Source organism: Leguminivora glycinivorella, chromosome 10, assembly GCF_023078275.1.
Source record: "Leguminivora glycinivorella isolate SPB_JAAS2020 chromosome 10, LegGlyc_1.1, whole genome shotgun sequence".
In the NCBI taxonomy this organism is placed as follows: domain Eukaryota; kingdom Metazoa; phylum Arthropoda; class Insecta; order Lepidoptera; family Tortricidae; genus Leguminivora; species Leguminivora glycinivorella.
The window spans coordinates 8,721,483-8,748,470 of NC_062980.1; the positions used below are offsets into that span (position 1 = coordinate 8,721,483).

General features: G+C 43.2%; 2 protein-coding genes across 3 annotated transcripts; one reads left to right on the top strand and one right to left on the bottom strand.

Annotated features, from left to right (window-relative positions):
• Positions 1-59: 59 nt before the first annotated feature.
• Positions 60-23,857, top strand: LOC125230225 (exportin-6). Its single transcript, XM_048135316.1, has 21 exons — positions 60-284; positions 537-746; positions 1,112-1,312; positions 1,832-2,003; positions 8,142-8,271; positions 8,485-8,623; positions 9,042-9,199; positions 9,605-9,728; positions 9,948-10,030; positions 10,459-10,567; positions 10,847-10,939; positions 13,312-13,489; positions 15,404-15,557; positions 15,989-16,115; positions 16,311-16,451; positions 17,323-17,526; positions 17,956-18,137; positions 19,463-19,651; positions 20,276-20,465; positions 21,013-21,243; positions 21,717-23,857. The coding sequence occupies exons 1-21, from the start codon at positions 282-284 to the stop codon at positions 21,819-21,821; spliced, it is 3,123 nt and encodes a 1,040-aa protein (XP_047991273.1). The 5' UTR covers positions 60-281; the 3' UTR covers positions 21,822-23,857.
• Positions 23,858-24,205: 348 nt separating this feature from the next.
• Positions 24,206-26,651, bottom strand: LOC125230224 (ADP-ribose pyrophosphatase, mitochondrial). Of its 2 annotated transcripts, XM_048135315.1 has the most exons (5): positions 26,527-26,651; positions 26,243-26,449; positions 25,916-26,150; positions 25,565-25,713; positions 24,206-24,632 (listed from the first exon to the last, which is right to left on the bottom strand). In XM_048135315.1, the coding sequence occupies exons 2-5, from the start codon at positions 26,433-26,435 to the stop codon at positions 24,328-24,330; spliced, it is 882 nt and encodes a 293-aa protein (XP_047991272.1). In that variant the 5' UTR covers positions 26,436-26,449; positions 26,527-26,651; the 3' UTR covers positions 24,206-24,327. The 2 variants fall into 2 exon arrangements, with proteins under 2 accessions (XP_047991272.1, XP_047991271.1); XM_048135314.1 differs by having other exon boundaries at positions 26,243-26,597.
• Positions 26,652-26,988: the final 337 nt, after the last annotated feature.

Sequence of the window (26,988 nt, forward strand, 5' to 3'; positions counted from 1 at the left end):
AAATTCAGGTTTGTTATGTCACTTTCTGACGGCTCTGTCAATGTCAAAGAGTCGTGTAGTGCAATGCGAACGGCAGAATGTAAAAATCACAAGGAATTTATAAATATGGAATAAATAACACTTTTAGCTTTCATTTATATGCTCCTTCTGGATGCATATTCGAATACATCGAGTCTTTACGGTTGTATGCCAATTTTAGTAGAATATCCCTACTATCGGGATTCCACAAGACATGATTTAGCTGCATAAAATTTCTATGCTGTAACTGAATTTCGTTGAAAATGGTGAGATCTGAGCTTTATTACTTTTTGTAAATTACATGCGCCCTTAAAAAAAATCCGTACCTACAATGTTGATATTATGAAGTTACTATCTAAATTGAATTGATTGTTTCATTAGGTATTTTAAGCTTTAGGCACTGATATACAGGTTTGACCAGGTTAAGTGAAATGTACCACTTAGACATTTTTCATTGTCAACATGGTGCAGAATAGAAATATAGAAATATTTCACTGGATATATGCTTGTTTTCACAGAGTGATATGGAGGTCAATGAGGCCCTGGTCTCCCTTGAGGCCTTGATGTCGGAGTTTTTTGCACCAACAACAAGCAACCTGAGGAAGCGTGAGATTGAGACCATGTTGGAAAACTTCTCCAAACATAGAGATTCCTGGAGGCATTGTTTATTATTTCTACAAAAATCACAGAACCAATATGTTTTGATGTTCACACTGACAACACTTGAGGTAATTAAGAAAAGTATATCGTAACTTTATTTGATTTTTATATAATGTTTTGGTCTTTCTTATAATTTAGCTACTTCTTATAAGAAATAATTTTCACAATAGCTTATTTCTCTATTGAAATCATAAAAGCCCTGTTGGAAATTTCTGTATTTTAAATTACAAGTAGAATTTTGTAAACAAATGGATAGTGCAATAAATAATAGATTTAGTAGTAGTAATCACATTATTATACACAACAGGTTTACAAAGATATAAAATTACAGGTATTGACATAGAAATTTGAACTTAAGGGATTTAAATAATTAAAAAAATATGCGTATTTATTAGGTCTTTATTGTAAATTTACTTTGTGCATTCAATTCCAGAACATAATAAACAGACAATGGGTTAGCTTGATGTCAGACGAGGAGAAGACTGAAATAAGACTGACACTCTGGAACGAGCTGATGGCAAAGCATGAGCTAATGCAGTACTTCATTAGGAACAAACTTGCGGCACTCATGGTGTCCATAGCTCGCTACGACTGGCCACATCTGTACCCAGATTTCTTCAGTAACATTGTGGAGGTATGTATCAAGGGAGGAAGAAGAAGAAGAAGAAGAAGAAGAGCCTAATTGTTTATCTTTTTGAGTGGCATATAGTATAATTTGTAAATATGTAGTTTAAATTTAAATTTAATTTAAATTTTTAATATCTAAATTATTACAATATTAACATAATTTTCCCTCAGATGTAGAGGCAGTCTCATTTTATTTAAAGTAAAATTTTTGCTCCTTAAAGATGAACATGCTAGTCATGATATCAAGCACTCAACCAATCTGCTTATAGTCTGTAGTCTTAAAATAAGACATATTACTTTTCTATTTTTTCATAGGTACATTTCAAGAGATTCATGATAAATGAACACACAGATAAATTGTAATTAGTTTGACTCTGACTTTATATCTATTAGTAAATTTATAAATCCAAGTTTTTATAACTTATTTCTGTGCTTATTTCCTGTTCAGAAATTTTCCTTATGTTATATTATAATATTTTTTGAAAACTACTTGAAAGTATGTAAGATATCAATATTATTTCACCAGCTTTTACGCTGTTCGGGGCGGCGCTGTCTACTGGGTCTCATACTAGCGCAAGCGGCCAGTGAAGAGCTCGGCGCGGCGCGCGACACCGGCGTGTTGCTACCCTCGGCGCGACGTTGCCAGCTCGAGCGGCTCATGCTCAAGGGTGTGCCGCAGATGCTTGCGGCGTTGAGTGGTGAGTGTCTTATTGTCTATGCTGGGGAAGATATGCTGTAGGCCAGCCAGTAGTTTAACACTGCACAAGATGCCGGCGTACTGCTACCCTCTGCGCGTTGCTGCCAGCTCGACCGGCTCATGCTCTAGGTCAGTACTTTCGAGTTCAAAGAGAGAGTCAAGATTCACATATGTACCATTTGCGCTCCTAGGAAGTAAAAATTGTAGTATGTGCATCTAAGGTCCGACCGAGAACGATATTTTTGTCTCGGCCGAGAACGAGACCGAGACCGAGATTCAATTTGATTCTCGGCCGAGACCGAGACCGAGACCGAGAATTTATAAAACAGTGAAAAACATGCAATTTTTCCAAAAAATATTTTCATAATCAAAATTCGCCTATTAATCAGGAAACCAATAGCATGTCGGGCCGTGTTTAGTGTTTAGTTCCGTAACTACCCAAACCTACCGCACCCCTTACTTTTCTACCGTAGCAAAATAAACTACGTTAGTGACAAACAAGTATACGGCAGGTGCCATAGCCTATAGAGAAATATCGATAAAGAACCTACCAAAATCACTAAAATCGGGATACCAAACGGGCGATGTAATCAACGGGTAGCTAAAAACGACGCGAGTGCGCAATAAATTCAAAATCACAGTCTCGGTTTTGCCGAGAATCTTGGCCCATTTCGGCCGAGAACCGAGACCGAGATCTCGGCCCGATTTTCGGCCGAGAATGCCGAGACCGAGACCGAGATCTCGGTCGGACCTTATGTGCATCCAAGCACCTGTAAAGGTTTTAGCAAACAAACGGATTTGCAGGGCCTTCTCCATATTAAGAGCGTTATAACATTTCGGCGTCGGGCGAAATTAGGTATTTTACCCGCCGCGCGAGCCCAATATGCCGACCCTTTCTAGCACGTCTTATCACTCGCTCGCACTACAATAATGGACAAAACAATCTTGATCCTTTCTATGGAATTTTGATAACAACCACAATCTACTATCTCGATATAAACTTTTGGTTTCTAATAAACATTATTTTGTACGAAAATACGAGAATATAGCGCGAAATAATATCAATTATGTTAAAATTTATTTAAAAAATTAAAGTAATAATTATAAAAGTAGATTCCATCCCAAATATTTGCTTTTGTTATATGATAAGTATTAGAGTAAAGTATAATTATATTAATATGATGATAAAATAAGACAAATACAATTCTAATTACTTCAAGGTGGTGCTCAGGGTCTGATGATGGAGCCAATGGTGGTCACCAATACCAATGAACAATATGACTATACAACTTCGTGGTTTACATGTCATTCTAGCATTTTCACTTTCACATTTCAAGTGCATATACCACGAGTATAGGTTTTCGGGTGTGCTGATTTAAAAATTAATGACCGAATTGGAATCTGACATTGCTGACTGTCACTTTGACACAAAAGTCGTCATGGGTGTCGTAAAATAGGTTTTAGGGGGTGCTGATTCCAAAATTAATGGCCAATGTGGAATCTGACATTGCTGACTGTCACTTTGACACAAAAGTCATCATGGGTGTCGTCAAATAGGTTTGCGGGGGTGCTGATTCCAAAATTAATGAACAATGTGGAATCTGACATTGCTGACTGTCACTTTGACACAAAAGTCGTCATGGGTGTCGTAAAATTGGTTTTAGGGGTGCTGATTCCAAAATTAATGACCAATGTGGAATCTAACATTGCTGACTGCCACTTTGACACAAAAGTCATCATGGGTGTCGTAAAATAGGTTTTAGGGGGTGCTGATTCCAAAAATAATGACTAATGTGGAATCTAACATTGCTGACTGTCACTTTGACACAAAAGTCGTCATGGGTGTCGTCAAATAGGTTTCCGGAGGTGCTGATTTGAAAATTAATGACCGATTTGGAATCTTGACATTGCTGACTGTCACTTTGACACAAAAGTCGTCATGGGTGTCTTCAAAAAGGTTTCCGGGGGTGCTGATTCCAAAATTAACGACTATTTTGGAATCTCACAGTGCTAATTGTAATTTTGACACAAAAGGAATCATGGGTGTAGTCAAATAGTTTTTAGGGGCACTGATTCCAAAATTAATGAAATGATTTAAAAAGTAATGACCGATTTGGAACCTGACATTGCACAGTACCCCTGGAAAGGAAACCTATTTGACGACACCCATAACGACTTTTATGTCAAAGTGACAGTCAGCAATGTCAGATTCCAAATTGATCATTACTATTGAGATCAGTACCCATGAAAACCTATTTGAAGACACCCATGATCACTTTTGTGTCAAAGTGACAGTCAACAGTGTCAGATTCCAAATTGGTCATTAGTTTTCAAACACCTCCGGATACCTATTTGACGACACCCATGACGACTTTTGTGTCAAAGTGACAGTCAGCAATGTCAGATTCCAAATTGGTCACTAATTTTGGAATCAGCACCCCCTAAAACCTATTTTACGACACCCATGACGACTTTTGTGTCAAAGTGACAGTCAGCAATGTCAGATTGAACATTGGTCATTAATTTTGGAATCAGCACCCCCTAAAACCTATTTTACGACACCCATGACGACTTTTGTGTCAGAGTGACAGTCAGCAATGTCAGATTGAACATTGGTCATTAATTTTGGAATCAGCACCCCCTAAAACCTATTTTACGACACCCATGACGACTTTTGTGTCAGAGTGACAGTCAGCAATGTCAGATTGAACATTGGTCATTAATTTTGGAATCAGCACCCCCTAAAACCTATTTTACGACACCCATGACGACTTTTGTGTCAAAGTGACAGTCAGCAATGTCAGATTCCACATTGGTCATTAATTTTGGAATCAGCACCCCCTAAAACCTATTTTACGACACCCATGACGACTTTTGTGTCAAAGTGACAGTCAGCAATGTCAGATTCCAAATTGGTCATTAATTTTGGAATCAGCACCCCTAAAACCTATTTTACGACACCCATGACGACTTTTGTGTCAGAGTGACAGTCAGCAATGTCAGATTGAACATTAGTCATTAATTTTGGAATCAGCACCTCCTAAAACCTATTTTACGACACCCATGACGACTTTTGTGTCAAAGTGACAGTCAGCAATGTCAGATTCCACATTGGTCATTAATTTTGGAATCAGCACCCCTAAAACCTATTTTACGACACCCATGACGACTTTTGTGTCAAAGTGACAGTCAGCAATGTCAGATTCCAAATTGGTCATTCATTTTGGAATCAGCACCCCCTAAAACCTATTTTACGACACCCATGACGACTTTTGTGTCAGAGTGACAGTCAGCAATGTCAGATTGAACATTAGTCATTAATTTTGGAATCAGCACCTCCTAAAACCTATTTTACGACACCCATGACGACTTTTGTGTCAAAGTGACAGTCAGCAATGTCAGATTCCACATTGGTCATTAATTTTGGAATCAGCACCCCCTAAAACCTATTTTACGACACCCATGACGACTTTTGTGTCAAAGTGACAGTCAGCAATGTCAGATTCCAAATTGGTCATTCATTTTGGAATCAGCACCCCCTAAAACCTATTTTACGACACCCATGACGACTTTTGTGTCAGAGTGACAGTCAGCAATGTCAGATTGAACATTAGTCATTAATTTTGGAATCAGCACCTCCTAAAACCTATTTTACGACACCCATGACGACTTTTGTGTCAAAGTGACAGTCAGCAATGTCAGATTCCACATTGGTCATTAATTTTGGAATCAGCACCCCTAAAACCTATTTTACGACACCCATGACGACTTTTGTGTCAAAGTGACAGTCAGCAATGTCAGATTCCAAATTGGTCATTAATTTTGGAATCAGCACCCCCTAAAACCTATTTTACGACACCCATGACGACTTTTGTGTCAGAGTGACAGTCAGCAATGTCAGATTGAACATTAGTCATTAATTTTGGAATCAGCACCTCCTAAAACCTATTTTACGACACCCATGACGACTTTTGTGTCAAAGTGACAGTCAGCAATGTCAGATTCCACATTGGTCATTAATTTTGGAATCAGCACCCCCTAAAACCTATTTTACGACACCCATGACGACTTTTGTGTCAAAGTGACAGTCAGCAATGTCAGATTCCAAATTGGTCATTCATTTTGGAATCAGCACCCCCTAAAACCTATTTTACGACACCCATGACGACTTTTGTGTCAAAGTGACAGTCAGCAATGTCAGATTCCACATTGGTCATTAATTTTGGAATCAGCACCCCTAAAACCTATTTTACGACACCCATGACGACTTTTGTGTCAAAGTGACAGTCAGCAATGTCAGATTCCAAATTGGTCATTAATTTTGGAATCAGCACCCCTAAAACCTATTTTACGACACCCATGACGACTTTTGTGTCAAAGTGACAGTCAGCAATGTCAGATTCCAAATTGGTCATTCATTTTGGAATCAGCACCCCTAAAACCTATTTTACGACACCCATGACGACTTTTGTGTCAGAGTGACAGTCAGCAATGTCAGATTGAACATTAGTCATTAATTTTGGAATCAGCACCTCCTAAAACCTATTTTACGACACCCATGACGACTTTTGTGTCAAAGTGACAGTCAGCAATCTGAGGTACTACATATTCGTAATCTGAAAGTAATCAAGTCAATAATTTCAGTTATTTTGAATCGACTATGATTCCGAATTATTGGTAATAGTAATGATTGTATAGATGATTAGTGATTCCTTTACATGTAATGGTAATTTACCGTTTCACTTGATTACATTACAAGTAATCTGACACCCAGTAGTGTCAGATTACAAAGTAAAATCAAGTAATCGTGTAATCCGGAATCGATTACGATTTCCCCATCTCTGGGTTTAGTTATATGGTTCATTGGTACTGGTGACCACCATCTGGCTCCATCATCAGACCCTGAGTACCACCTCTTGTCAAAGGTCTTGTTGAGACGAACCCAACGAGTCTAAACACGAAGTCGTTTACTTACATGGTTCACTGGTACTGGTGACCACCTTCTGGCTCCATCATCAGATCCCGAGTACCATCTTGATGTGTCTTATCATCTTGACCGTATTGTAATTTTCACATTTTTATCATCACAACGTTGTAATACTTTAACATTTAAACATAACAAAGTATTACAAAAGCAAATATTTACGGATCTAGGATCAAATTCGTTGGTCGCTGTTTACACACACACAATGCGAGGATAGCCCGTGTAGAAACAAGGCGTCCGACCCACACAACAATAAATATTCTCGACGTTTGCGATGAAAACTCGGAGACCAAAGTGACATACGTCTTACCTCCTCGAGCTCCGGCGCGGCACTGAAATCGCAGGCGTCCGTCGCCGGTAAAATAGCGACAGGAAGGCTAGTTTTCAAAAAATTGGCAAAAAATCATGATAAAATATTATAACGACAAATGGATAACAGCAGTTTAAGCACATTGTGCAGATTATTTATATACTAAAATAACTTCGATAACATGTAGATTTTCGGAGAAATGATCACTTGTTTCGATGTATTTTCAAGACAAAATTGAGTTCGTTTTACTTTCAATTTCTCAATTTCAAAGGATTAAATGATAAATATTGTTTAATGGGCCTTAAGTACAAGATATTTGGAACTTAAATTTACCTCATTTATGAGAGTGATCTTATCAAATTGTACATAATAAGAGCTCCGAATTCTGTGCTTCACGCGGTTTTTCCTAAACGAGCATCAGAAAAACAATCATTACTAATTGAAAAAGCTTTTTTTTTCATATGTTTTTTATTTAACCGACAGTTAATAAGATGTTCTAACTGAAACAAGTACTTTCACTGTCTTTTAGTATGAGTAAAGTGTACAATTTTGTCGATAAATATTGTGCATTTTACAATATATCGCCATTTTTTGTCATAGCGCTCTTAAGACATTGATTTATGCAGAGTTTAATATGAATTGGTAATGGTAACTATGACGTCTGGTTGACTTAAAGGTGTATTTATTTTCTGTATAACAATAATCTTTATACAACTAGGGAACAAATCAAACTATTTTATTGAATATTTTTGATTTGTTCTTTTTTCAAGTAGTCACACTACTGTATATAAATAAATTGAAATATCTATTTCAATTTATAATAATCTTTATTTTTATGCCTACAGCGATATTAGAGAAGAATGCTCAAAACGAGGGCCACTCCAACCCGCCGCCGTCGCCCACCAGCGGCATTCCTCAAACGTCGGCGTTACCAGACCTGCTAGTCAACGCACACGACGTTCATACAGCTGACAAGTAAAATTATTAATATTATTCTCATTATACTAAACCACCACTCTACCACTTACCAGTACTTGTGTAACAAAAATGTTTTGGCTTTCTGTAAAATTAGAGATGGGATTTAGGAAAAACGCGAACGAGTACGATAAATTTTACTGTTTATTTGTCATAAAGTGATATAGGTACCTGCTAAAATAAGTTAAACGTGACTGATTTTTGTACCAACAGGGCTCTGGACATGGAGATAGTAGTGAAATGTCTGACGACGCTCCAACACCTGTTTTCGTGGCTGCCGCTGTCGTCCCACGTGCCCCCCACTCTAGTCACCACTGTCTTCTACTGGGGCAGCACAGCTACGCAGACACAGGTATTAATTAAATTAAATTAAAATTAAATTAAATATCATTTATTTCAGAAATAAATTTCCATATTGTATTAGTAACTTACTGCTATTCTTAACCTATGTTAGTGACAATTTTATATTCTATATTTTATACCTATTAACTAACTTGGCACATTATTGTGAGCATGTAGGTTACTCCAGTACTGCCAGAAAGCCCCATCTATCCTGTCAGCCACCGTAGCTAGGAGACTGTTGGCGCTGCCGCGCACGCGCCGCACCAGCGACGCCACACGCTTGCGAATGATGACGTGGAAGCCGTCGGTGCTTGCTTTTTGGTTACTTCCAACCCTCGAGGGGTAGCTTTTATAAGGTCTTCTGCAGTGCACTTAGCTGGACACAGGGAGCATCATCGCTTGATCGCTCACCCCGTTGATTTCCGCAGAGCAAGGAGGCTGCGCTCGCGGGTCTTGGCGGTGTATGCGAGCTGCTGTACCGCCGCTACGCGCCGCCGTCGTCGGGCGCCACGGCGCTGCGCCTGCACCACTGCGCGCTGCGGCTGCTGCGCCACCTCACGCACCCGCCCGTGCACACGCCACACGAGTGAGTAGACCGTGACAGCGGCTCCACGCGCTTTGTGTTTGCACTGAACAAGGAGGCAGCCCTCGCGCTTCTTGCATCAGTACGCAATGAGTAATTTTAGAGAAATCGTAGAGGCCTAGGGCCTGAGACTCGACGCTTGCAGGATATTTCTTGTGCGTTTGCGCTACTGACAACCATTTTAATGAACTATGGATTGCCTTGTATTGGGGATGGTAAGAATAAGGTTTACTCAAGCTAATTATGAAATGCAACTATCAAAAGTAAATTTAAAACATAGGATTTTACTATTTTATATGATATCATATTTATATCTTCACGTTTTGTACGGTTTACGTGGCTATGTTAATTGTAAATAACTGTTTTACACAAAAAAAAGTTTAATACTCTTTCTTATTATTTTTCCAGTTACCTAAACAAGCTGGCGGAGTTTTTGAAGTTGTTTATATCGCTACATTTCAAGAGACTAGAAGCTGAGCCTGAATTCGATGCCATACAATTCTTGTCCTATCTGTTCCAATTCACATTCCAGGTATTTAAAAAAACTTGCTTGTTCTTGTTATAAATGTTATAATCTAATTTAGTAAATGTGTCTAAGTGACAGTAATATGTTGTTACACTCTAACAGTTAAATAATTATCTTTTATTTATAATTATAAACCGTTGTTTTGTAAGCTTTGTTACGAAAGTCCATTGCTAATAAAAACAGATTCAAATTACTTTATAACTAACAAAACATCTTCCTTTGCAGGTGCCTGTATGCACAATATTTGTAAATTGTCTAGATATATGGATCCAATTTATTGATATTTTGAAGCCTGAAGATACAGCTAAGTAAGTATTTTTCTTTAGTACTTCTGTCAACTTTTTAGTCTCATTATCAATATCTCTAGCTGCTGTCATAACATAACCTAGGAAATATAAACCGCATTAAAGAATGTTGACGATTACTTTAACAACTTACACCTCCTCAGCACTTAAACAAGTTGTTGGACAAAAGATAGGAATAGGAAAACATGCGACTTCTTTAACGGTTCAAAAATGGTGGAGGTGCTGGGAAAATTTATTTTAACGGTTCAAAAATGGTGGACATTTTGGGATGTTCCTTTAACGGTTCAAAAATGGTGTAGGTGCTGGGATGTTTTTTTTCTTACGTGTTGTTCGTATCCGTAGGACACTAAATTACGAATCTCGTGCCTGTATGCCATAATAGTTTCCCCAACATCCCGTCGTATTATATTAATGTGTTCTAATTGTTTTAGATATTGGGAAGCACTCCGTGGCCTAGTGGAGGGCATCCTGAACAAGATTCAGTTCCAACACAACAAAGCTCAGCTTCAACACTTAGATAACGAAGTTTATGATGACGACGTACGTACTAATTATATATTTAGTTTCTTATCGTGGATTTGTGAACCGTTTTATCGTAAGATTATTAGATTTTTTTATTATTGCTATTTTTTTTTAATTAAAATTTAATGTTTGTTATTGAAGTCGTTTGTGACACTTTGCTTTTTGTGTGCAACATTTGGCAAACGCGTATTTATTTAAAGTTATCTAATATGGTTATTGCGTAGAATTGATATACTTAGTCATATTTTTATAAAGCTATATTCCGATGTACAATTCTCAGAGCGTATTTGATTGCAGGGTGAGACTGAATGGCAGACATTCCTGAAACATTGCATCGAATGTATCGCTCGAGTGGCGGAATTAGCGCCTCTCGATGTTTTTACTTGTGTGGTAAGTTTTTGAATAAGGAGTTAAAACTCTTAATTAGGAAAAGAGTGGGATGAGAGGAGAAAAAGAATAACCGACAATGAAATGTGACAAAATCCAATATTTATTATAACTTTGTTTGGCTCAAAACTGGTCTTCTTCAGCAGCAACTGTCATGCTCTTTGGAACTATTCAGCCGTTTTCGAGAACTTAGAAAAAAATGACAATCTTGATGTCTTCCGCCAAATAACTCGGGAAGAGTTAGTGTCGGTTGCACCACTTGACCGCCACCACCGAACCGTATGTTACCGAATTTATCGTTAGCTAAATATTTTGTATGGGAATTTCTTTGCGTGACGTCGATGTGTCTTATCAGACTAGATTTTAAAAACTAACTCACTAAATTAATTATGATTTTTTCTCTGATGCGGTTCTGATGCACGTTTAGGGAAACCCGTGTATAGCGCTGAATTAGTCGATCTTATTTGTAAAATTTGGACAATTTTGAATTCTGAAACTGGTAAATTTATAAAACGTGTATCCTGTACTACAATCATCTTAGACTACATTTTTATTATAAGGTTTTGAAAAAGAGTAAACGAGGCTAAGACGAATTCAATTTTTTTCAGAAATTACCTAAAATTAAGTGACAATTCCTTTGAAAATCTACATCACATCGAAGTTATTTTCGTACTAAATTAATCTACAACGTTTACTAAAATTCCGAATTAGGGGTAAATATGGAGATTACGCCTCATCAATTTCAAGACACAAACTTCAGCCGCTATCATTAAGGCGATCATGCAATGATTTGGTACTTTTATACAAAACCGTCAACAATCATGTAGATGCCTCTGAAATTCTACATAATATAGGGTTTCGAGTGCGTCGTAGAACAGAACGTGGTTGTCAGAGCAAAATGCTGTTCAGTGTTGGAAGATGTCGTACCAAGTATGCAGAGCAATCATATATCAAACGCGCATGCAGGTCGTACAATGAAAACTGTATGAACAGGGATATTTTCGGCAGTTTGTTAGGAATATTTAAGAAAAGTGTTTCTTCTTTACTGAATTAGATTTTAAAGTTATGGTCAGCTATTCTCGGTGTTATTTTATTTTTGTATTAGATTTTTTGCAGTTGTCATGTGACTATTAGTAGTATTAGTAGTAGTATCTCTTTATTGTACAAAAACACATTCAAAATAACATACATTGAGATGCGAAGTACAAAGGCGAACTTATCCGATAGAGGGATTTCTTCCAGTTAACCTTTGAGTAAATGAGAGGAAAGAGTTAAAGAGGGTAACAAAATCTAGCAATTTCTATTCATAGTATTAAGTTTATAAAAAAGTATATTTACTTATATGAAACTATAGGTCTATGGTCTATAGAAATTCTAGCTTTTAGCATATTTACATACATGTTTTATAAGACTGTTTGTTTCTCAATAAATTGCTCTTATGCCTTGCTCCTATGCTCTTGATTATAAATTTCTATTATATATTTTTGGCAATTTTTTGAAAACGAGCCTTCACCGTCACAATTATTACCACTTCTGGATATTTTCTCATGTTTTGTTAGACCAAGTAGAAAGAGTCCTATAATATGTTATATATTTGTTTTGTATACTACTCGCAAAACCCTTTGATGTGATACCACACACTGTATGATTAAGCGCTCGGTTGCGATTTCACTATTTTTCACATGAAAGCCCTCTTATGACGCTGACAACACCCAATGGCCTTGACGCTAGCGTACACTGTCTATTCGTATGGGAGTAAGTGAGAGCGCGATGTCACTAAAAGAGGGCGGCTAGGTACGAAAAGTACGGAAAAATATTAAAATAAAATAGAAAGATGCATTATTTGTGCAAAATGTTTCGTTAGTGTTTTAGATATGTATATTTTTGTTATTGTAATATTAATTAAAGACAACTAAGTGAATAATTGAACTACATAGAACCGTTTAATGACGAACTCGAAAACAATCTTTGCAATTTTTTTTCTATCGAGCCGATTTCAATAAATCGTGTATCGAGTACGGCTATGTTCGTTGAAATATAATGAATAACAACATATAATTTACTTTTTCTACGACCATGCACTTACTTTTTAATAGTTTTCTAGAATAACTTTCGTGAAATTCGCACTATTTCCTGTATTTTGACGCGTCGGCCTTCCCTCTGTTCCTGCCTCACCCTGTCGCTCGCACTCCTCCGCGACGTCGCCAGCCCCCGGCGCCCCGCGCACCCACGCTATATCCATTAAAGGCTTCCTAATGCTTTAAGAGCTATATCGTATGCGTCATCTTTTATGTAGGATTTTAACGATCTATGCACGACACTCTAAATGACGAATAACAACACGGGAGTAGAAAAAATATGAAACCTTGTTGCAGCTGGAGCGCTGGCAGGGACTGGCGGGAGTGCACGCGCGCGCGGCCGGGCGGGGCGGTGGTGGTGGCGGCGGCGGCGCGGCGGGCGGCGCGGCGGACGGCGAGCGCCTGCTGTGCGCGCTGCTCGACCTGGCCACGCTCACGCGCGTCGCGGGCCGGCTGGCTCCAGCTCTACTGGCAGGTATGTTGTAGCTGACGAGGCCTGGCGGGCGGCGCGGCGGACGGCGAGCGCCTGCTGTGCGCGCTGCTCGACCTGGCCACGCTCACGCGCGTCGCGGGCCGGCTGGCTCCAGCTCTACTGGCAGGTATGTTGTAGCTGACGAGGCCTGGCGGGCGGCGCGGCGGACGGCGAGCGCCTGCTGTGCGCGCTGCTCGACCTGGCCACGCTCACGCGCGTCGCGGGCCGGCTGGCTCCAGCTCTACTGGCAGGTATGTTGTAGCTGACGAGGCCTGGCGGGCGGCGCGGCGGACGGCGAGCGCCTGCTGTGCGCGCTGCTCGACCTGGCCACGCTCACGCGCGTCGCGGGCCGGCTGGCTCCAGCTCTACTGGCAGGTATGTTGTAGCTGACGAGGCCTGGCGGGCGGCGCGGCGGACGGCGAGCGCCTGCTGTGCGCGCTGCTCGACCTGGCCACGCTCACGCGCGTCGCGGGCCGGCTGGCTCCAGCTCTACTGGCAGGTATGTTGTAGCTGACGAGGCCTGGCGGGCGGCGCGGCGGACGGCGAGCGCCTGCTGTGCGCGCTGCTCGACCTGGCCACGCTCACGCGCGTCGCGGGCCGGCTGGCTCCAGCTCTACTGGCAGGTATGTTGTAGCTGACGAGGCCTGGCGGGCGGCGCGGCGGACGGCGAGCGCCTGCTGTGCGCGCTGCTCGACCTGGCCACGCTCACGCGCGTCGCGGGCCGGCTGGCTCCAGCTCTACTGGCAGGTATGTTGTAGCTGACGAGGCCTGGCGGGCGGCGCGGCGGACGGCGAGCGCCTGCTGTGCGCGCTGCTCGACCTGGCCACGCTCACGCGCGTCGCGGGCCGGCTGGCTCCAGCTCTACTGGCAGGTATGTTGTAGCTGACGAGGCCTGGCGGGCGGCGCGGCGGACGGCGAGCGCCTGCTGTGCGCGCTGCTCGACCTGGCCACGCTCACGCGCGTCGCGGGCCGGCTGGCTCCAGCTCTACTGGCAGGTATGTTGTAGCTGACGAGGCCTGGCGGGCGGCGCGGCGGACGGCGAGCGCCTGCTGTGCGCGCTGCTCGACCTGGCCACGCTCACGCGCGTCGCGGGCCGGCTGGCTCCAGCTCTACTGGCAGGTATGTTGTAGCTGACGAGGCCTGGCGGGCGGCGCGGCGGACGGCGAGCGCCTGCTGTGCGCGCTGCTCGACCTGGCCACGCTCACGCGCGTCGCGGGCCGGCTGGCTCCAGCTCTACTGGCAGGTGTGTTGTAGCTGACGAGGCCTGGCGGGCGGCGCGGCGGACGGCGAGCGCCTGCTGTGCGCGCTGCTCGACCTGGCCACGCTCACGCGCGTCGCGGGCCGGCTGGCTCCAGCCTTATTAGCAGGTAATGTTAAAAGGCAGGGTCGCCATGTATTATAAGGTTTATGGTTTTGCTATGCTGTTATTATCAAGCTCCCCCGTGTGGTGACGGGTTAAGAATTTCACCACCCCTTTTTTCCCGTGGGTGTCGTAGAAGTCGACTGTGGGATATGGGTTAAATTGTGGCGTAGGCGAGAGGCTGTCACTGCAATGTCACAATTTGGATTTCTTTCAACCCCTTTTTGCCAAGAGTGGCACTGAAACTTAGTAGTTCATGTGCTCTGCCTACCCCTTTATGGGATACAGGCGTGATTATATGTATGTATTATCAAGATTTTGGGAATCTGGCAATTGAAAGATGCTCAAGCCATGCCATGATGCTAAATCTTAATAACCATCTGATCGATGTGTTAGGCCACGCGAATTTTGGCACACTTGACACCGCCCGCTTATAAATTACGACCGGTGTCTGCCTGACGTAGTGCGCCATTTTTTTGTTTGGTAGTGAATGTGTTAAAAGTTAAAACCATTATTTTTTTCTTTATTTCATCTTATATGGTTATTCACAGACGCAGAGCCGTGTCGTACAGCGCACGGCGCGGACAGCGCAGCGGCACGGGCGGCGGCGGGCGCGGCGCTGGTGGAGCGCGTGGCGGCCGCGCTGGGCGGCGCCGCGCTCACTCGCCCGCACCGCGCCGCGCACGCACACGCTCACGCTCATGTACAAGTGTGAGTAGATGTACACTTAGCAGACGTGAAACGGTCAGCCCAGCGCCGTTGGAAACTTTAAATCACTTTCTCGACACGTGGCAAGCCAAGAACGAAGCGGGCCGCTCGCTCGTTTTTGCCCAGAACGTGCAAGTTGTGGAATGAGCTACCTTCTGTTTGAGCTGTTTCCCTTGCGCCATGACATGGGTGGGATTCTTCAAGAAGCAGGTATTTAGGGTTCTCAAAGGTCGGTAACGCATAAGTGGTTCCCCTGATGTTGCTAATTTTCATCAGGCGGCTCGTCTACTCATTTACTGCCTATATCATTAAAAAAATTCGACGCAAAATTATCGTAGAGTGAATCCAAAATCAAATAGGATCGAGTTTCTAGGGATATTTTGTATACTACAGCGAAGAAATACTAAAGTTAAAAATGCTATTATGTTTTTTAGACACGCGGAGATGTTCGCCTGCATGGGCGCGTGGTGCGTCCACGCCGCGGCATGCGGCGTACCGCAGCACACAGTAGAGGGGTTATTAGCCGCCGCCGTGCCTTTCCTGTTGCCCCACGAACTGCCAGTGAGTATACACTCAACGATGTGTCTTATAAACTTAAATAGATAATGATACACTGAAGGACAAGTGACCAAGTCCACAGACGGTCGAGCTGAGAATTGAATTCGGGTTTTTTTTTATTACAGGTCACTAAAACATAAATTAATCGTTCCCTGGTTTTCTTGTGTCTCTTTTTTTGACATGTTATGTGTGTTTTAGGAGCCGCCGTTACTCTGCCACGCGGCAGCGCACTTACTACTGAGCCTGTCCAAGAACGTCAAGTTCACGGGTGACCCGGTGGCGCAGGCCGGCGATCTCTTCCAACACGCGCAGCGCTCGCTGCATTATCTCGAACCAAAGGTAAGTCTGAGGAGCTGTAGTGACCAGATGTCTGAGCCGGTATTACATTCTATTTTCATCACACCAACTATCTCACCAACTCTCATAATTTTTCGAGAACGGATGAGAAAGTTGCATTTTATTCACAAGACTGCAAAGTCATTTCATACAAATTTTAACTAGGTGTCCGAAGCTGGCTGGTAGAGAATTGACATTTACTATTTCGAACACAATTTGCTCACTTTCAGACGTAATTGTTTCACACAAAACCGTTTGTTTACTACGTAAACTTTCCGGCATTTGCATCGACGTTGGAGTTGGAGTGTTTCTACTGTACAGCACAGTTTCATTAGATGGAAAATTACGTGTATTAGAGTGCGACCACAGATTTGCAACGAGGAATAAAAAAATGTTAAATAATTTGATCGGTATAATTTAGTTTGATGTTTTACAGCTTGTATTTCACTCGGTGGCAAATTTATTTAACCTACGTGCCTTCTTGCAACGCTCAAGATTCCATAATAATATTGGAATCTTTCGCTTCCCCGATGGTACTCGATTATTATTTAAGCGTATGGCGTATATTTGGAGACAATTAATATTATAAGTCGACATCCAGGTTACGCAACCAACCGATCGCGTCAGGTGTCAAATTGGTATAGAGATCCACCGGGCTGCCTCGGAAACGTCTCTTAGGGCATCGTTCGATTATGTGCTGGGTAGTTTGATCCTCAATGCCGCAGTCACATAACGGACTCTCGTTCCATCCCCATTTGTGTCGCATGTGATCGCATCTGCCATGACCCGTGCGAATTCTATTTAGGCGGCACCAGTATTTCCTACCCGACTGTCACTATTGGCACGTGCGGTTAAGCAACAACGATTTTTGTAGACTGCAGGTGTGGTCCGCGAGGCGCTGCTCTGGCTGTGCCTGTCTCGCCTGGGGCCGGGCGGGCTGGGCGCGGGCGCGGAGGCGGCGCGCGCGCTGCTGGCGGCGTGGACGGCGCCGCTGCCGCTCGCCGGGCCCGCCGCCGCGCTGCCGCCGCTCACCGCGCTACTACACGCCAACGCGCATGCTAACACACAGGCTAAGAAGGTATGACGACGCCGTAGGACCGACCCTGACCTTACCGAGACACTTTTCCCGCCAGCATGCACCTCAATTGTCGTTCCGGATCTTTGGCCCGACGCGGAGCTCGGCTTCGGGCTTTCCTGAGTTTCTTTAATCTGCTGTTTCTCTAATCCAATCTCGTCTATGCTATACGCGAATAAGCAGGTGAAGAAGGCAACAACGACGCCCTGGAACTTATCATGAGGTTAATGAGACACAATCTTGGGTCCTTTTTGATAGATAACCCTCTGTACTCTGTAAATGAGTATAATTTCCCAACCAGTGCGCATCCCAAATAACGTTCCGGATCATTGGCCTCTACTCGGAGCTCGCCTAATATGCATGCTTGCGTAGGCAAGATGTTTGTTTATCTCTAAATTATGAGGTTTTCAAGTCATTAATATATCTGTGCAGGTGATAGCAGAGGGCATGGGCGGTGCGGCGGAGACGGCGCTCCGCATGCTTTGCGAGCCGTCGTGCGCGAGCGCCGAGCCCGAGATCACGGAGTTTTTCCTGGCGCTGTTCACCGCGCTGTTACCGCAGCTCGGCGCCTTCGCCTACACCGCCATCGACGTGTTCCTCGACGTGGCGCAGAGGTGAGACAGCCTGCTGTGCGAGGGAGACGGCGCTGTTACCGCAGCTCGGCGCCTTCGCCTACACCGCCATCGACGTGTTCCTCGACGTGGCGCAGAGGTGAGACAGCCTGCTGTGCGAGGGAGACGGCGCTGTTACCGCAGCTCGGCGCCTTCGCCTACACCGCCATCGACGTGTTCCTCGACGTGGCGCAGAGGTGAGACAGCCTGCTGTGCGAGGGAGACGGCGCTGTTGCCGCAGTTCGGCGCCTTCGCCTACACCGCCATCGACGTGTTCCTCGACGTAGCGCAGAGGTGAGACAGCCTGCTGTGCGAGGGAGACGGCGCTGTTACCGCAGCTCGGCGCCTTCGCCTACACCGCCATCGACGTGTTCCTCGACGTGGCGCAGAGGTGAGACAGCCTGCTGTGCGAGGGAGACGGCGCTGTTACCGCAGCTCGGCGCCTTCGCCTACACCGCCATCGACGTGTTCCTCGACGTGGCGCAGAGGTGAGACAGCCTGCTGTGCGAGGGAGACGGCGCTGTTACCGCAGCTCGGCGCCTTCGCCTACACCGCCATCGACGTGTTCCTCGACGTGGCGCAGAGGTGAGACAGCCTGCTGTGCGAGGGAGACGGCGCTGTTACCGCAGCTCGGCGCCTTCGCCTACACCGCCATCGACGTGTTCCTCGACGTGGCGTAGAGGTGAGACAGCCTGCTGTGCGAGCGAGACGGCGCTGTTGCCGCAGCTCGGCGCCTTCGCCTACACCGCCATCGACGTGTTCCTCGACGTGGCGCAGAGGTGAGACAGCCTGCTGTGCGAGCGAGACGGCGCTACACATCGCGCGAGAGTTTATTGAAACAAACCAAACAAGCTACTCACAACTCATAATCAGCACAGCAGCATAAATGCAAATCACAAATAGAAAATTCGCAACATGCTTCGTCAAAAAAAAAAGACATCAAACTAAAATTCGTATTAAAAAAAAAACATGCTAACCCCATTGAAATTTAAATACCCATTGTGAGCCCCTACACATGTACTTAAACCCCAACCTGTTCTCTGCCCGGCCCAAGTCCCAAAAATTCCAGCCGCGTTGCCTCGCTGAATTTGTTTTAGAATAACGGCTAACATTTGTTTTAGAATAACAACTAATTGCGACAGAATTTCCAGGTTTCAATAGAAGACGGCGAGTTCGAGTCTAACCATATAAAGTTCGTTTGTCCTTTTCCGACGAATCGGTGTGATAGAAAAAGACAAACGAACTTTATCGGCTTGATCGAACTTTAAAGTACGTTTATGAATACGGGGGTAAATGTTGAAGGATTTAAATAGAGTTTTTGTTCGCAGAGGTGGCGGCGAGAACGGTCTGGAGCGCCTAGTGGAGTGCGTGCGGCTGGGCGTGGAGGCGGGCGGCGGGTGTGGCGGCGGCGGCGTGCGCGAGGCGGCCGTGCTGGCGCTGCTGCAGCAGCACGCGCTGCCCCGCGCCACGCTCCACGCGCCCGGCCTGGCGCGCGCCGCGCACCGTCTGCTGGCCAGGTATCCTACTACCACACTATCAGGAAGGTGTCTTAGCTTAGACCCTATAGTGCAACTTGGAACACGAGTTCGAAATTCAAAATCACGAATGTATCGAAGATAATCTGTCTGGAGGTAGAGAGGAGGGGACGCTCTGTAGCAAACGTGCTTAAACGTATTTGAGACGTTATCTCGGTACTAGGGACCTTATTGTCGATGGCGCTTGCTCCCCGCGCCGTCGTATTTGTATATAGGTACGAACATCGCTCATAACGCCGTAAGCGCCATCGACAATAAGGTCCCTTTTCCCAAATAGCGTCACATTTAAACTATAGGGTCGTCACTTGTTATCATGCGATATCTGCTCTGCTCATTCATATTAATTTCGCAGTTGGATTAAACGATATAAATCGGTGTACAGTCACCGGCATAAATATGTGATAATTTCTGTACCTTGTCATATTATCATTTTGTTTTAAATGTCATACGAAATTGACAAACGATTAAAAGCGACAAGGTACAGAAATCACCACTTCTTTATGCCGGTGACTGTACAGTGTACACTAGTACTAGAGTAACGGAGACGAGGTGTCGAGTCGATTAACTTACAAAACACCATACTTAAATAGTATACACTTTTTTCAGTTTGCTCATCCACCGCTGGCGCTACTTTTTCCCCACAAAATGCGTGGGCGAGGAAGAGGAGAGACTGCAACAGTTCCGCGGCGCGCTCTCGGCGCTGGGCCGCGCTCTATTGCAGCCCGACATAGAGCTGCTCCGGATCAACATTAATGCGCTAGAGACACTTAATACGAAGTGGAAACTGTATCACAAGGTTAGTTTTATTTATTTAGCTTAGTTAGGTGATTTGGTTTACAGGCACATTTAGATAAGGAAAACGAACATTCCATTCCATCCTGAAAAAAAATGAGTATTTAAATCTTCATGCAACGCCCAAAGGAGTCGTCGTTTGCACGATTTACCTTCAGCAGAAGCACCTGCCCAAGTAGCACACGCGGTGACTCGTTCGTACACAAAAATAGATGGAGGGGTGCAAAATTAGTCATTGACGTGTTTCAATTTTCTACTTAAAGATATGTCTCGTTATCAGTTATAGGTTCGGTTTTGTATGTAGTGAGTGAGAAGTGTGACTTTGTGCACGTTTCCCCCCGCAAAAAAGGACTATGAGTGACGTTATAAATCAGATTGTAAGAAATCTCTTACTGATTGTCATTTTGACATGGTTATAGAGTGGCCTAGGGTTCCAAAATTTGGAATTCCACCTTTCTTGGTCCTTTCGTCCTGGTGAATTCTGATGATGTTCGACGATTAAAAACGATAAAACGAATTACTGTTATACAACGTGCCTATCGTTATTACAGCCAATATTCCGTTCGGAGTTCCTCGGCGAGTTCCTGTCCGTACTCTTGGCGGGGTTGGGCGAGGGCGGCGCACGCGCGCTTCTGCGGGACGAAGCACTGGCCGCCGCGCACGCCATGGCCTGCGTCGACTTCAACGCCTTCCGCCTCGCCTTCCTGCCGCATTTCCTGCGCGCGCTGCCCGGCCTGGCGCCCGACCACCTCAATCAACTGCAGCAGTTCCCTCCAGATACGGTTAGTATACATGTGACACGCACACGAGGCGCACGCAGCCTGCGTCGACTTCAACACCTGCCTGCGCGCGCTGCCCGACCACCTGGCCAAGCTGCAGCAGTTCCCGCTCGAGATATTGAGTGAGACTTGCCATGTGCATTTCTCCAAAGATTTACGAGTACAGCCTGCGTCGACTAGCCTTCCGATCGTCTGTGCCGCTTTACTTGCGCGCACTGCCGCAAGGATCAGGCGCAGATCCGACACTTGCGCTGTGGTGCGGTCGATCGCAAGCTATCACGGTCACCGAAGCGGTTATTATGGCCGTATTCGCCAGTTGTATTTGCATTACTTTAACGGGCTAGCGCTATTTATAGTTACTTAAGTTTAAGTTAAAAAATAATATCGAATTTCTATTTAAAAAATATGCCTGTTGCAAACGCATTATTCTCACTCTGTGTGTCAATTTTCTCTTAATCATTAAATTCTTCCTTCAGGACCTACCGACGTTCACACAAAACATCCAACGGCTGATGAACGACGTGAACTGCTACCGCGCGTACAACGCTCTGTCGGGCGCGCCCAGCGACATGCTGTCCTAGCGCCCGATCGACTTCAGCGGTCTGCAGGAAATCGTCGAGAACATACAACTGCTGTGTGTAACTGTTGCTGTGGCACCGGACAGTCCGGACAGGGGGTATTGCATAATTTACTAAGCATCTGCGAGTCGCGAACAAGGCGACTTGCTAACCTAGCGACCGACCGATGACACACACAACCAACGTGACCGGTTTGCAGGAAATCGTCGAGAACATACAGCTGGTATGTGTGTCATGGTTGCCATGGCGCCGGACAGTCCAGACAGGGGTATTGCCTAGTGTTCCTTAAACATCTACGTATCGGCAACAACGTGCTGTCATAGCGCTCAAACGTGGTTTCCGTGACACCGGACAGAGGCAATGCCTAAAACTTACGAAGCATCTAGTCAGCAGTCACGTACTACGCTACATGCTACGAGTATCCTAGCAAACTTGGCCTAACCGTACCGGATGAGAATTCCGATCAGGCAGGCACGCATGGTCGCGCGATAAATGATAAAACATCAGCACTTACAAATAGTGCGATAGGGACGACCTGATGTTTTATCATTTATCTCGCAGCTATGCTTATACGCCTGGAGTGAATGTTCTAGATACTTCAGATATGTTAGTCTCAGCCTCCGCTCGCCAACAAGATTGAAAGCAGGAATTGGATTTCATTCTAATGTATTTTACGTTTGTAAAATAGTCTGGGCTGTCCTTTACTTTTCCTCGGGGATCTGTTTCATATAGAACATAGTCTGATAATCGTAGTAATTTCCTCTAGGAAATTCCGAACAATGTCAGCAAATATTTTATATGAGGCAACAGGGTAGTTAGGTTCTAGAACTGCCAATAATAAAATAGTATAAGTCATAAGTCTCATGCATGTTTGTTTGATAGGTATGATTGCAGTTGAGTTACGCATATTTAGAAAAATATGCCACTAAATTTATTTATAGTGCATTTACGTGTCATTTTTGGTATCAATTTATAGTTACTAGTCATAAAGGTTTAGATTTTGTTTATTTTACTGATCATAAATTGGCTCTGTAATTGTTAAAAAATAATTGGTAAAAAAATTACGATGATTCTTTTTGTTAGGTTTTTGATGTTCCTTTTAGTTTACAATTCTATGGCATTTAAAAAGGTAATAAATATGAATCTGTCATTTAAAAATATATATGGTTCCTTGTCGAACTGAAATACATACGTATAAGGGTTGGCTGTACTTATTGGGATGCCATTATAAGTGTGATATTTGTACAGGTGGGTAATGTTTTCGTTTGTTAATACGTATGGTTTACGATATATATTTAAAGAGGGCTTGTACAAAATGGGTAAGAAGAAATGAGCATTATGCTTGCGCTGATCATTTAAGAAATACGTTATTTATAGAACTACTCAATAATTATGTGGTGTCCTAAAGGTTATGTCAGATATTAATGTAAAGGTTAATTCACGAGCTAACTCTTTGAAATTGACTCTTTATATGTGATTATTGTTTCCATTTCACAAAATTTTAGTTTGCTCATATTTGTTTTATTTTGGTTCTAAAAGTGAATTTGGGATATGGGACTGGGTGCTTGATTTTAGTTTGTTGTTATTAGTTTTTTTCCTGTGTTTTTTTGTCTTGTTGTTCGTTCATTCACAAAGGTGAAAGAATTAGTGCTCTTTAGAATCATTTACGAAAAATTGACTTTCGTGCACCTTATAATTGGCACAATTTTGCATTTGCATATGTGACCATTATTTTAAAATAACTATAGGTAACAAAAAGATAAATATTTACTTCGTTAAAGTGTTTTATATGAAATCGATTTTTAGGACGACACTCCATTTTAATTTTTGCATTTTGTTAGTGCATTTTTCCTATACAGTGGGTGCAATATTATGCTAGCAAAATAAATAAATAAAATAATACATATTTGGTTTAAGTGACAACTTGACAAACGTTTAATCAAGGTGACGTAGGGTTTACAAATTTGAATTATTTTAATGTTATTAGATGTAAGGTTCTATTATAGTTATACAAACAATAAAGTAAGTGTGAGCATAATCATGTTGTTTTCTTTCACCAATAATTATTAGTGCTGGTGTTCATAAAAACAAATCAACCTGTACATTACAGCAATGAGGCATTGAGGTAATGAAATTTGGTCCATATCAATGAACCTTATTTCAATGCACGAAGGTTGACATTGGGTCGCACACATCAGTTGAAGTTCTTGTTGGACAAAGGATTAACGAGGGATTAAAATGTTACTACATATATTATGAAGCTTGAAGCTTATGTCCGAGCTTCAGATCAGTGTTTATTTTCTATCTAATATCTACGTGGCATTTTAGAAACCTTACTTTATCATGAGTGTCGAAGCTGAAATAGGTTTGAATTAAATAAAAAATTGTTTTAAGTAGATACCAAAATGCTCGTTTATTTTGTTTTCAATCACTTATAAAAATAGTTTTGAGTAGGTAGACGATTCATGTAAGTATCAATCAAGGCAGCTGTGAGATCATTCCCTCGTTCTTACACTTTAGAAAAAGCGTCAAGTCTCCTCCTAAGTACCTCCTTAACAATACTACTATGGCTGGCATAGAGCTTGAGGTCGGGGTACTCCGGGTGGGCGTCGACCCACGTGACGCCGACGGCGTCGTCGCCGGCGTTCAGGTTCAACGCGCCGACTACGCGTCCGCTGTCGTCGTGGAAGTTGTACGCCGCTGTTTCCATCCACGCGTTGTCGGTGTTGCGCGGGTCGTCTATGTAGCCTTTGTACACTTCTTCTCCGGCGCTGAAGAAGGATTCGAACTTGGCTTCCCATGCTTTTAGTTCTCCTGAAATAGAAGGATGATTTCGTGAGATTTTTGTTCTTTGTAATTATATGCACTGTACAGTTGCACATTAGGTGCTTTTATAAACGATTGGAACCTCTGTTTCATCTCCGTCATGCGCGAGAAGTTATTGCTGCTTCGCTGCTGCTATATTGCTGTTCTGCCCATGGTGGTAGCCCTCGACGGCCTCGACCTCAATGACAATGTACATGCGGGACATGAATGAAAGTAATTGAATGAATTAATGATTTATTCACAAAGCCAGAGCTCAACGAGGGTGCGGTGTGCTGATGACGGGAGGACTTACGGAACTAACTTGTTCCGTCTATTGTCCTTTGAGTCGTCGGCAACCCGAACCCTCCTTGGAACTTGTACACTCCTTTTTGCTGTGTACTTAACACAGCAAAAGGGAGTGTACAAGTTTCTAATGGGGTGGCAACGCGCATGTGACACTGTTTGAGTTGCAGGCGTCCATAGGTTACGGTGACCGCTTTACATCAGGCGGACCGTATACTTGTTTGCCACCGACGTAGTATAAAAAAAAAAATTATAATTAATAAACACAGGAGGAGAAAAGGTTTCAGATGTAAAAAGGGTTGCAGTTGAAAGGATTCAAGTACGGCTATTAACACTAAACGGACAGATAAGAATACATATAGCAAAGACATAGACTGTCGGATGTCATTCACTCTCGCACCCTTAGCTACTTTGGCCATGTTACACGTGCTTGTTGTTCAGGGAAGTACAAGACTCAGACTGCGCCCCTTAATGAAATGGACAGACCAAGTGAGGGCTATCACCTGGTCACCCTTAAATCTGTGAGCCGGAATGCTACAAATAGAGCAATAACGGGAAATCATTAAAAAGGCAGCACAACAATCCCAATGACCATGGCTGTTGTTGTTGATTCAATACTTAACAGATATTTATCTTACCTTGTGACATAACAAGGGAGTTAATGGCTTCTTCTTGGAACTCTCTGACAGCCGTTGTGGTCACCTTCTCACCAGGGTCCACCATACCCCCTGGTAATGCCCATTCACCAGTGTCTCCTCGTTTGATGGCTACAAACTGAAGTATTGGCCTATAAATAACAAAATAAATCATTATAAGCACTGATGCCAATAGGACTTGAGATCAGGCTTATGTCATCATTTCGCCAATAAAATTAAATGTTACAAATTGAATGGAATATGTACCAAGCATTTTATTACCAAAATCATTAACTATGCCCAGGTTTCCACTGTTTATGGGACAAAATTAGGTACAAAATTAATTATGCATACTTATTGCTATTCTTCTCCATCTCCACTTCTCCTGACGGCAATCTCTTCCACCTAGTAACTACAGGATCAGCGGCATGATTGGGTCCCCAGCGACCCAGCACTCCTCTACCACAAATGCCAGTTCTCCCAATAGGATTGAGAGGATAGCCATCTACTATTTTGTATTGGCCCATATAACTTTGTCTATCAACATTATTGTCTAAGTTATTCCAGTTTGGGTTGAATTCAGGATCACCTGTGAAAATTTCCAAGTTATCACTTTTGTTAAGTTGTACACATACGCAGAATGTTTTACGTGATAATACTGTAAAGTAACATAGCCATTACCTATCTCTGGATCAGCCCAAGGTTTCCCATGAATAGATTGCGCTGTATGATTGCGTGGTTTGTATTCCTTATAATCACTGGTCCAGCTCACTTTATCATCAGGAACCGGGAACCTTTCAACTGACGACCGTGGGTAGACTCCGCTGCGGCATTTAAAGTGTGTTATCATCATATTGAGTGCCGGTCGTATCATTAAAAGTAGCGCAACTAAAATAAGATTCATGAATGCAGATTGGTTGTCGTACGATTCAATTAAAACTTTATGACAGTTAACCGATGCTCACGTTATAAGTCACGTTGAATTACAATAAAAATATGAGATAAACTATTTTTAATAACAATAGCAGGCATAGCAGCTGACGATGACTGACCTAATGTCAATGTCATATATAGGGCCAATTAGATCCACATGTTCGCCGAATGTTATCTATCGGTGCGGTTGTATGACGTGTGTTACGCCTTTTATGGACGCAGCGCGCAGGTATAAAGTAAGAGCGCCAAAGAAATGATCATAAAACTAACTTTCTTGCTCATTTAATAAGCTGTGTGTATCTTTGTTCGCGATAAAGTTTAATTTTATCCATGATTATATGTAGGTAGATTTTTGAGTCGGGTTAATCGTATAATTTGTAACGATTTTGTGTAAATAATATTGTCTTCGGTTACCGCGATAGTTACTCATGAAATAAAACTATGGAAACGGATTAAATCGCGTATAATGAATTTAAAATACATCCCGACGTTTC

Coding starts and splice junctions, on each gene's coding strand:
- LOC125230225 (XM_048135316.1), top strand. Junction 8,624..9,041: donor GCACAGCTACGCAGACACAG/GTATTAATTAAA, acceptor TGATTTCCGCAG/AGCAAGGAGGCTGCGCTCGC. Junction 10,940..13,311: donor TCGATGTTTTTACTTGTGTG/GTAAGTTTTTGA, acceptor ACCTTGTTGCAG/CTGGAGCGCTGGCAGGGACT.
- LOC125230224 (XM_048135314.1), bottom strand. CDS start 26,465: ATGAATCTTATTTTAGTTGCGCTACTTTTAATGATACGACCGGCACTC. Junction 26,151..26,242: donor TTGGGCTGATCCAGAGATAG/GTAATGGCTATG, acceptor AAATTTTCACAG/GTGATCCTGAATTCAACCCA. Junction 24,633..25,564: donor CTCCCTTGTTATGTCACAAG/GTAAGATAAATA, acceptor CTTCTATTTCAG/GAGAACTAAAAGCATGGGAA.